The sequence below is a fragment of the Labeo rohita genome, chromosome 2, assembly GCF_022985175.1.
Source record: "Labeo rohita strain BAU-BD-2019 chromosome 2, IGBB_LRoh.1.0, whole genome shotgun sequence".
Lineage (NCBI taxonomy): Eukaryota > Metazoa > Chordata > Actinopteri > Cypriniformes > Cyprinidae > Labeo > Labeo rohita.
Window position 1 is genome coordinate 11,350,397 of NC_066870.1, and position 12,388 is coordinate 11,362,784.

A 12,388-nucleotide genomic window follows, 5' to 3' on the forward strand; every position below is an offset into this window, starting at 1 on the left:
TGACTCCTTCTTTAAGAAAATGTAAGTTTGCCTATTGTTTGTTCAAGAAATCATTCACTAAAAATCTCATTATTTACTCAACCTTATGCTGTCTTAAACTCAAAGGACTTCCTCTTGGAGGACAAATGAAGATATTGTCCTGGAGAACTGATGTCTGTTTTGCCCATATGGAAGACCAGTGGGAACCAAACCTTTGAGCTCCAAAAGGAACATAAAGGTATGAGTTATTACCAGTAATTTTGTCTGATATCAAAATATCAGACCAAAGAACCACAAATTAGAACCTGGAACTGCAAAATTCAAAATTGTTTTCACCCAAACAAATTGAATCACTTCAGAAAACTGGCTAAACCATGTGATTAATTACCTTTATCTTCCATTTACTGTATATCTGTTGGTATTAAAGCTTGGTCCCCATTTTCTTTTGCATTGTAGGGACAAGCAGACATTACATCTCCATTAAATATCATCTATTGCATCATCAGAGTTTAAATCACCATATGGGTAAGTAAATAGGAAAATGATCAGTTTTGAATTCTACTCTGAGTATAATAGTTTTATTGCCTCTGTAGAATATTGCAACAAGTAGCACATTAGTTTTGTTGTTGTTGTTGTTGTTGTTGTTGTTGTTGATTTTAAATTGTTTTCTTTACTAACAGATGTCTGCCACTCCTTCTGACCTTGAGAAAATGGGTAACCTGCCTGTGACTCCTAGCTTAATCCTTCTTGGTAAGTATATGTCTGCATTTTGTTTCACTAAAACAAAGCTACTACATTAGTTTCTATGACTTGTGCAGTGTATTCCGAGGCTTCAGTCAAAGGAGAACTCCACTTCCAGAACAACAATTTACAAATAATTTACTCACCCCCTTGTCATCCAAGATGTTCATGTCTTTCTGTCTTCAGTCGTACAGAAATTATGGTTTTTGAGGAAAGCATTTAATGATTTTTCTCCATATAATGGACTTCATTGATGCCCTGATTTTGAACTTCCAAAATGTAGTTTAAATGCGGCTTCAAAGGCTCTAAACGATCCCAGCCGAGAAAGAGGGGTCTTTGACCGAAATGATCGGTCATTTTTTTTTTTCAAAAAATAAAAATGTATACTTTTTTAAACACAAAAGCTCGTGTAGCACAGGCTCTGGGCAGTCGACGATGCTATGAATTAGTGTTGGGTCATTCTTGAACGATTTGTTCATTTTAAACAAATCTTTAATGTGACTCGGGAAGAATGAGTCGTCTCAGGGAGTGATTCATTCAGTCGCGCACGCGCAACATCCTATTAGCTTCTGTACTGGAATTAGATCACCTGTTTCGAGTCTTCGAGTTTTTTTTGAGTCATTCATTCATCTTATGAGGCTGTCACGTGATGAACGAATGACTCAAACCTGAAAACTTGTCAGATAAGATGTGAGGTGAGCTAATCATAGACTACAGACCCAGGTAAACAATAAATGAATCTTTTCTGTTTCTTATAGCGTTATAGTTTTGTCTTGTTTGTAGTGTGATCAACGTTTGTGTAAGCAGTAGATGTGTTAGGGAAGTAACACGTAACATTTTAATTATATTTTGCTAAAATGAACGAAATGACTCGAAAAAAGATTTGTTCATTTCGCTGAACGAGACTCAAAGGTCCGAGTCGATAAAATGATCTGAACTTCCCATCACTACTATGAATCACGTCTAAGTTCATCGTCTGTGTACTCCGGCTCAAAAAGATAGAGTATGTCGAAAAACTCCATCTTATTTTTCTCCTATAACTTCAGAATCGTCTAACATCGTTGTACCTTTTTGTTTGTAAACAGCGTTTGACTTACTTGCACTTTCTTAGTCTTTGCGTGTTCGCTTTGTAAACACTGGGTCTATAGTTAAGCGTGACCTTTCAACGTGATTCAATAGTACGTAGTGTCGTGAACGCGCATCTCAGAGCCTGTGCTACACAAACTTTTGTGTTTAAAGAGTATACAAATTTTTATTTTCCAAAAAAAAGACCAATCTTTTCGCTAGATTCTTCCTCGGCTGGGATCATTTAGAGCCTTTAAAGCTGCATTTAAACTACATTTTGGAAGTTCAAAATCGGAGCACCAATCAAGTCCATTATATGGAGAAAACTCCTGAAATGCTTTCCTTAAAAAACATAATTTCTAACTGAAGACAGAAAGACATGAACATCTTGGATGACAAGGGGGTGAGTAAATTATTTGTGAATTGTTGTTCTGGAAGTGGACTTCTTTAATTATCGGCTAGTTTTTAGTTAGAAAGTTCAATTTGACCAAATCAAATTATACACAAGAATATGTTCTGAAGCTTTTCTCCTCTCATTTTTCAGATACTTTATTGGAATAAATCCGGAAAAGAGGATCAAAGCTGCATGGAGAAAAGAGGTGTCTAAAATAACTGGAAAAACTGCAGAAGAAGACCCAAGATGATGAAGAAGAACATCAGTCCAGAAGTATCTCATCCTTAACTCAACCTTATGCTGTCTCAAACCAGTAGGACTTTCTCTTAGAGGACAAATTAAGATATTGTCATAGAGAAATGTTTGCCCATACAATGGAAGACAAATGGGAACCAAACATTTGAGCTCCAAAAGGAACATAAAGGTATGATTAATTAAAGACACTAGTCATTTCATCTGATATCTTTTATAAACCATTTTGTAAAAAATTAGCTGGTGTTCACTGAAGCCTAATTTGAGCGTACATTTGTATTTTATGAATAAATAAAGACTTTATGCATGTTTGTACGTTTGTATGCATGCCTGTTTTAGGGAATATTGTAAAAGTTTATCTAGTGTTATATCAGAATAAAATAACAAAACATAACTGGACTTTGTTCTTTTTGTAATAGTCAAATAGATAATGCAGCATTGAAAATTGAGATCATGGAGTTATGAATAGTATGTATTTTAACAGATACAGTATACTGTAGTTGTAACGGGGAGTGAGAGGCGAGAGGCGAGCGGATCCATTCGCGAGCTTTTATTAACAGGACGAGACAAAGACATGGTCGTACAGGCAGGGTCGAAACAGGAGCAAACAGGTAAATCACAGGCAAGACGTAGAGAATAATCCAATAACACGAGCGAGAGTCCAGAAGGCAGGCGGAGAACAGTCGAAACGGGGAAGCCAGGCGAGGGAACTAAACACAGGGAACTAGGAAACCAGGAAACTAGGAAACGCTAACAACAATGATGATAACAACAACAACACTCCGTGGCTTGCATGGGGAAAGTCCGGGGCTTTTATAGTGCGCCTGATTGGCTACAGGAGGCAACGCAATCGGCGCGATGGGTGATGGGAGTAGTAGTCCGGGGTGCAAAGCAACAGTCTGTGTATAGTGACAGGGTGAGAGCGACCTCTGGCGGTGAGCGGACCGCAGGACACAGACCAGATTCGTGACAGTAGTTGACAAAACGGCATTTTGCTGTTGATTTCAAAAACAGTAGCACATTGTATTTTTACAGTAAGATGCTGGCAACCACAGCTGCCAGTAGATTACCGTTTTTTTTACGGGGAAATTTTTTACAGTGGTCCATTCCCTTAACCATGGAAAGGAGGTGGGTCCTTGTCCATGTGCTTGGGCAGAATAAAGGCACACCATGGCCTGGCAGGATGTCTGGCCGGCAGCCTATACTGAGGTAGGAGCTGTCCGTCCAACTGTTTGACTGCTGCTCCGGCACTGACCACTTCAGGCCAATGTCAGCTGCAGCCTAGAATATGTCACTGCTGCCAAACACGACAGTGAGGCTTGCGCAGAGTCTTGATTGGCAGATCCTGGCATGAGCAGCAGTCAGACTCTCCCAATGCAGCCTCAGCACAGGTGTGGTCCAGAGACAGCACACACTCGTTGTGCTCAGGGTGCTCGATTGGCCAGCCACAAAAGAGATATTCCTCTTCTTGTCTTCTTTCCTGGATTGCAGGAGGGGATCACTTCTTGTGCGTCATTCATTCTGGTGCGAAGGTCCATCGTGAACAGGCATCAGAGTGAAGAAGAAAAGTTAATTTTGAATCAGAAAGGTTAATGGCGATTGGCATTGAGCAATATAGCACTCTGGTTTTGATACTTTGATGTAGGCATTTCGCGAAGTGATATGGACATAGTGTTGCACAATATATCTGTACTGAAAAGGCATTGCAATACCTTTAATAAAAATGGTTTTAAATGGTTTAATTAAGAATGACAATGTTATAATAAGGGCCATATTTCTTGAGTTGAAGCAGCACACACACTGCCAAACTTTATATAATAGCAATACAATATCTTTATATAAAAAGCATGTGTGTCAATAAATATTGGATCTATACAGCTCTTAAAGTGACAGCAGACCAATATTCCCCCTGCTAACCATATCTAATCAAACAAAAAAAAGAAAAAGAGAAAATCACTCACAGACGTTGGCTGACTAACTTTAGTAGCTTTAATAAGGATCAGTGTATATGTTTTGGTGTGTATAGGCAATCTGTATATTTTGTGAAACAATGATATCATCACCCCACATCTCGCCCATAGTCAGACACCGCTACGTCACCTAACAGCAACAACAACATGACCAAACAATGAGCGACTATCGTTTTATTAACTAACATTAACATAAATTAATAAATAGTGTAATAAATGTATTGTAAAGAACAAGGACCTATCAAAATCTTATCATGTTTGTGAAGTAAATCATGGCACAAACAAAGGAGATCTCTGAAGGACCTCAGAAGAAGACTTGTTGCTCATCAGGTTGAAAAAGGTTACAAAACCATCTATAAAACATTTAGATTGTGTACAAATGGAGAAAATTCAAGACTATTGTTACCCTTCCCAGGAATGGTCGATCAACAAAGATCATTTCAAAATCAAGACGTGTAAATAGTCCGCAAGGTCGTAAAGGACCCCAGGGTAACTTCTAAAACCTTTCTCACATTGGCCAATGTTCATGCATCCACCATAAGGAGAACAGTCAACAACCATTGTGTGCATGGCAGAGTTGTTTCATTCGAGCATAAAAACCTTATCTCAAACCTTATCCCTGTGAGACACATGGTGGTGGTAGTATCATATATGTGGGCCTGTTTTGTTGCATCTGGGCCGGGACGGCTTGCCATCATTGATAGAACAATGAATTCTGAGTTATGCTAGCAAATTCTAAAGGAAAATGTCAGGACATCTGTCCGATAACTGAATCTCAAGAAAGTGGGTCATGCAGCAAGACAACATAAGTCATTCAACCAAAGAATAGTTAAAGATGAACAAAGTTCATGTTTTGGAATTTTTGAATTTTGGAGTTGAATTAGATCTTTACTGAGGAATGGGCTAAAATTCCTACAAGTGGTTGTGCAGTTAGTTGGAACGGTTAGTTCCATTCCTCAACAGCTGTGTTTTATTGACAATAAAGCACAGCTATGACCACTTCACCCAGTGGTTCTGTGTATCACAGCGCAACACCCTTAGCATCCACCATTAGCAACATGAACAATCAATAATATAGCAGAAGAACTGTTCCATGTATTATGTATTTCAGCAGAATTAACTGTTTTTCTACTGTGTTCTAATTTATTTAATAAAGTATGATGACCCCTGCTGGCTTTGTGTTGCATCATTCATCATTCATTTTGAGACCACACCCTTCCCCGTCAGAGAAACTTTTCTCATAAGGCAGATTTGTTGATGTGTGTGCATACACGAATGAGGATCACATACTAGCAGACTTCAAATTCATTCTGATCACAACAAACTCACACAGAAATGTGCGCATTGTTGCTAGGAGACACTTGACAAATGAAAACAATGTGTGTTCTAAAATAGGCTGAAAATATCAAACAGAGTCTGTGACCATCATACACTATGCAATTTTCTATGGAATCAGTTGACTCAAATCTGGAGACTGGCTCTGACCTTTGGCAACTAGCATCAACCTTTCCAGACTGCAAATCATGTTGGGCTTGTGTGTAAATCGTGTGTAAATAATTGCTACTTAGCTGAGCGTGGACTACTCTAGATGTTGCAATGTGCTTAAATGACACTTCATATATAACTGCTCAAATTGCCTTGTTGCTTGATTTTAGTGTTCTGTTGTTTGTTGTTGTTGTTGTTGTGATTGACTTTGTATCTTTAAATAAAACATTTTTCAATTATTCTTTAAAAAGGTTGTTTAAAATAAACAAAAAATTTTAATAAAACATGATGTGAGCTAAATGGGAAAAGGGGTGTGCTTAAAAGGGTACAAACATGTACCCATTAAACACAGCCAGACTTTTTCCATTTAATGATGTACATCTTAAATGAAATGCTTTTGTCATTTAACATAAAATTAAATATTTTTGTGTGAGAGATTAATATTTTATTTTAACATAACTTTTTTTGTATTGAAACCAATATCTTGTGCCCTAAAAATGTCTCAATTTAGATTTTGGTGAGCTTAATAGGTATGTTTACCCTCCTGTTTTTACTGTATGTGTTTTTTTTTGTTTTTGTTTTTTTTTTTTTATTAAATAAATACAGCCTTAGTGACCTTAAAACACTTTTTTCCAAAAATTAAAAAAATTGTGCTGACCAGTAGTGTACATAGTGTACTACTGTCAGATTTTTTTTTTTTTTTTTTGTTTGTTTGTTTGTTTGTTTTTTCCTGAGGTATGTAATAGTCAAGAAAGTACGGAGCCCCTTAAGGGACATGGTGGTGAAAAAAATCAGAGTGAGTGAAAAAAAATTCAGGGTGGGAGGAAAAATATTTTTCAGATTTTTTTGCGTTCTCTCGCAAAACATTTGCGTTCCCTCGCAAAACCTTTGCGTTCTCTCGCAAAGATTTTGCGTTCCCTCTCAAAACTTTTACGTTCTCTCGCAAAGATTTTTGCATTCCCTCGCAAAACTTTTGCATTCTCTCGCAAAGATTTTTGCGTTCCCTCGCAAAACGTTTGCATTCTCTCGCAAAACTGGTTGAGTTCGGACAAACACTTTCTGTTTACTCAGCTCAGTATGTTCACAGCGGAGCGGTTCATAAGAGTTTTATACTGAACTTGAACTCAAGTGGCCTATTATAGAAATACAGTCATTTAATTGCTTATAGTTTAAGGCACGATTTTGGAACATTCTAAAACGCTTAATGTGGATTAATGTACTAAAACAGTGACAGTGGAGGCCCAATTCGGTATTAATAAATGCTATTCATAGTAATAAAAATTTTAATATTAATATCCTTACCATTACTCTCAATAAAGCAGTCATAAATGCAACTTGGTAATGCCTTTTCTCCCCACAGAAAACCTTTAGGATACAGAAAACGCTTAAGGGAAGCTAATGGACGAAGTAAGACGGTATTTGTAGTTACAATGGTTTAAGTATAGTAGCCATGGTTAATTTGTTTGCTGCTTGTTTAAAAAAAAAATAATAATACGTTTTTGAAAGGAAAAATAAAACATATAAGTCACGTAGCCTATTAGTCCCATTTTATTCAGAAATAATACTACCAACAGGCCTGAAATTGACTAGTGTAACTTTGTATCTGTTTGGGTGATTCTGTGTATTATTTTAATAATGAACAGGCTGTGAGGCGCCGGCGCGATCAGATAGCTAAAATATAAAAACTCTTCCATACAGAAAAATACCCTGTGCGAGTTATTGTTTTTCATGTTTAAAATACGAGAATGCAATATCCAAACGACTGCAAATGCAACATTGATTTTATATAGCAGTTCAACAAAAAGGGTAATATTAGTGACATTTTAAATGTAGCCTACATTTAAACACATGATCTTTGTTATATTTAACGAAATAATAATAGTTCCAACGAAATCCGCAACAGAACTGGTGTGTCTCCAGGCAACAGCGGTGTTTCGTTGCTGAATTAATCTGCAGCTTTGAACCATTCGGAGAGTCTGTGATTAATAACCCATTCATAAATACAACCATTTGCTTAGTTATTGAATGAATGAATGAATGAATGAATGAATGAATGACGCGACGCCTTGCTCATTAAAACAGTGACATGCCTCCACCTACTGGCGATTTAGTTTGAATCTACAATATCTCTTCGTTTTTCCATTATTTATTGCTTTATTTATTATATTAATATACTTGAAATGTTAAGAATATGATATGCATGACATACAGTTCATAAGGCTAGAAAAACTTCTAACCTCTCTAACGGTAAAAAATGCACATGTAAATCAATTTAAGGGGGAAAATATTGTAACGGAAAAGGTGACTGCGGTGGGGGTACTCAGAAGAATGTTAAATGCTCTAGGGGGTACGCCACTGTAGAAAGTTTGAGAACCACTGGCTTAATGGATTACTTCATTAATTGCCTATTTTTAATAAAATATAAAATGTTGGCTTTTTATATCACTCTCTTCTTATATTAAGCCAAGTTAAGCGCGGTTTTCTATGAGCTTATATTCTGGGCTCATGTGCTTGCAGGTACATAGAATATATTTTTAATAATTCCATATTTGGTCTTTTTTTGTTATCAACGTCTTCATAAAGCCGCATTTTCTTTATGGGAGGAAAAGGCTTAACATGCAATTTAGAGCTTTCTGTTTATATTCAGGGCTTACCTGCTTTCCTACATTTAAAATTTATTAACAAACTGTATACCGAATTCGGCCTTTTATACTCTATTAGCCCGTTAAGTTACCTTTCTATGGGGGATACGCTTAACATGCAATTTTTTGCGGGTTACGTTTATATACTGAGCTATTCTGGTATATAAGGTGTGTACTGAATTTGGTCCTACAGTGTTTTACATTTTAGAATGTCCCAAAATCGTGCCTTGATGTATTTATATAATAGCCTACTTGATTCCAAGTTCAAAATCAAACTCTATGAATCGCTCAATTGCGAACGTGCAAGCTAGGAACCACTACAAGCTATAAAGTTAACAGGAAGTGTTTGTCCGAACTGGTTTTGCGAGGGAACGCAAAAATCTTTGCGAGAGAACGCAAAAGTTTTGCGAGGGAACGCAAAAAATCTTTGCGAGAGAACGCAAAGTTTTGCGAGGGAACGCAAAAAATCTTTGCGAGAGAAGGCAAAGTTTTGCGAGGGAACGCAAAAAAATTTTGCGAGAGAACGCAAAAATTGTTGCGAGAAAACACAAAAGGTTTGCGAGGGAATGCAAAATTTCTTGAGGGAACGCAAATGTTTTGTGAGAGAACGCAAAAAAATCTGAAAAATATTTTTCCTCCCACCCTGATTTTTTTTTTCACTCACTCTGATTTTTTTCACCACCATGTCCCTTAAGGGGCTCCGTAAGAAAGCATCTTGCAGCCTTGCATATACACAACATGACAGTCCTACTGGCAGCAACAAAACAACTGAATACACATATACAAAACTAGTGGCCGTTGTGTAAATGGATATATATTTTAAATAGGTTCTTTTGACACTGTTTGAGGCATGATCCCCACAGTGGATATAAATAGAAAAGCTCTGCAGAAAGTTAAACCTGTGAGTTTAAACCTTATGAGAATAAGTCGGGGATGTGACATGAATAATTCCATTATAGACTACTGATGTCAAAGTAAATCACCTGTTTGCTAAAGAGGAAACCAGAGGGTTTGAGGGAGGTGTTCTGGAGTAACTTAAACGTCTGAGAGTTTAGCCTTAGGCACTGGTATGAAACATCACTGTTTCTCAAGCACTGACAGCGTTGTGTGGATTTAATCATCTGCTGGGGGACATTAAGACACTGAATGAATGACAGGAACATTGAGATAACATTGCAAATAATTTTCTCAAAACACTATGCACAAAGCTCTCAAATGTTTTCATAATAGTTAATACAACCAACCAATACTTTACAATATTTTTAAAAAGCAAATGCTTCTTTTATTGGTTTTACACAAATCACAAATATTTATGTACCATTTGTCGAAACACAACAAAGCAAACTCATTTGTCATTCTAACAGATGAATGCATCTAATCTATAGCTGAATGTGTTTTATAATCAGTAGAGAACACCCCTATAGTTTTGATGTTAATATTACTTTTAATAAATGCATTATTAGAAAAAAAAAATCTGTGCTTCATTTTGCAGTAAAGTTTAACTGTTTGGTTAAAATAAGCATGTATTTAGATGGCTGTGTTAATTGTTTTGAAAACAATAACATTACATTCGAGAAAAGTGTCAAATCGATTGAGAAAAACTGCATATATAATAGCAATGAGGCAATAATAATTAGTTCAAATAAAGTATCAAAAGCAAGTAGGCTAATCATGGTTTTATTGAACAAAACTGTTCAATTACATAATGTATTATAAACAATAGAGCTAATGTACATTACGAATTATAACAAATGCCTACAGAGGGCGCCAACGGCCTGCCAATTGTTTTTACACTTTACTGCACAATCTAATCCATTGTTTAATATTGACTCAACCACTTAATCCACTTAATCTTTAATATTTGGCCATTTCTCTATGATAGAAAAGCTACAGCCACTGTAATGTATTGATATGTGAACATTAAAACGTGTAAACTCAGAGTGAGGGTTTAAACTTTTATTTTGAAATCGTCATGAACAGTTAGCATGTTCAGAAAGATAATGATATATACCTGTGCTTGCATTTAGCATGTTCAGAAAAGATAACGATGTATTCCTGTGCTTGCATAGGTTTATAAATGATTTACCTTACAAATCTGATTAAATAGTGCACATTGCGTTCCCAGATGAAAGTTATACTAAACCCAAACTCACAGCAATACGCAGAGATGGAGTTTGAGACGCTCCACACATGTAAATGATAACAGTTTGCATAGTAACATTTACTGTGAACTCCTACATAACTTGCATGTAAATAAAGCAAAGTCATGCCAATCACGCTGAAGGTGGAACTTTTTGGCTTTTCTTTGGTATCTCTTACTCATTTGATTTTAGACAAAAAATTCACTTGAAAACAGCACATTGCTGTGTCTGTAGCACAGCATTAGGCTGCTTATTCATATAAATGATTAAGAACATTGTATCTTAGAAGAAACTCTCACAGTGTTATATTGATGCTGCAGCTAGTGTCACAAGTGCTAGGACTTGTATGTGAAATGTTTCATAATGCTGAACTGTAATGCTGCCTGTATTTCATAACACCTTTAATCTGGCCATAGCTTTAACATGAAGGACCTTTAAGAAGCACTTACTTATGCAGCTGTGACAATTACTGATGCCATAACTGACAAACTCGAAAGATAAAGCAACACCTGTTTGTGTGGGCTGTAAGACTTCAGTGCATAAAATTGGCCAATTAATTCCCATCTGTGATTGGTCTTGTCTTTTAAACAGTGCAGTCATAATTGTATAGGCTGTAGCATTTGAATGAGAAGATCTTTTTTTATTTTAATGTCCTCTGTGCTTTTTACAGAAACATGTTTAAACCTGCCTGATGCTAATCTTATCAGTTAAATCATAAAATGAAAAATTACATTATAGTATTCTAGTGTGATGCTGAGAGTGTTGATTCTCAGTGAGGTAATAATTAGGTGTAAATTATTTAATTTGTAGGCCTGATCATTGTGTTCAGTTCTGAAATTTGAAATAAAAAATGTCAGCATGATACAATGATGAGCTCTCTTTGTGGATATCTTTAATGATACAAAAAAAGGATTTTAACAGTTATGAAGTTTTAATGTGAGCTGTTTTTGTTTGTTTGTTTGTTTATCTTTTGTTTTTGTTTTTTTTTTCTTTACAGGTTCGTCCCATTCAAGCAATCAGTCATTCTGGGTATGTACTTTGGGGCCTTCAATTTCATGGACGCTTTCAAAGGACGGGAAAAGAAGAGGGACTAAATGTAATAGTTCTCTAATTTTGATACTTAATATCTTAACACATTTTTCATGATTTGTAACTACCTCTGCCAAGCAGCTATTACAGGGCCTCTTATGGCATAAATCATAATAAAATGGAGTCTGAATTACATACCGTTTTGACTCTTTAACTGTTTTTTTTTTTTATAACATAGTTATAATCTGATGTCATATTTCAAAACCATATGTAAGTGTAATAATACAGTAATAACAATGTCAGATTTTATTTGTGCTCTAGTGGTACACATGACTCAATAATCATGTTTTTTATAAAATAGTTAAGTTTTATAGCGTTGACCCATTTTGGCAGTAGTTGTTAACTGATTCTATGACCTGATGTAAGTTTTACCCATTACCTGTCAAAAAGAACATGATGCTTATATAGTCTAATAAAAATTTAATTATGGTGCTGGAACTATTATGTTTAAAAGGGGACACTGGATGCAAAATTCATTTTTACATTATTTTGCATAGAAATGTGTCTTAGCAGTGTGCATACATTGCATTCAGTTTTGTACAATCCTTTTTAATGGCTAGGATCCCAGATTTGCATGCATATGGCACCATCTAGTGTTGTTAAGCATTGTTTGTGATATTATAAATGCCC

At 36.0% G+C, this 12,388-nt stretch overlaps 1 protein-coding gene across 1 annotated transcript in view; it reads left to right on the forward strand.

The window, feature by feature from the left end:
* The window catches only part of sdr16c5a (short chain dehydrogenase/reductase family 16C, member 5a), a 38,575-nt gene extending 26,682 nt beyond the window's left edge, over nt 1–11,893 (forward strand). Inside the window, 1 exon segment of the mRNA XM_051128311.1 lies at nt 11,667–11,893. Within this exon segment, the coding sequence (XP_050984268.1) occupies nt 11,667–11,763 (97 nt within the window). The 3' untranslated portion in view covers nt 11,764–11,893.
* Nucleotides 11,894–12,388: the final 495 nt, after the last annotated feature.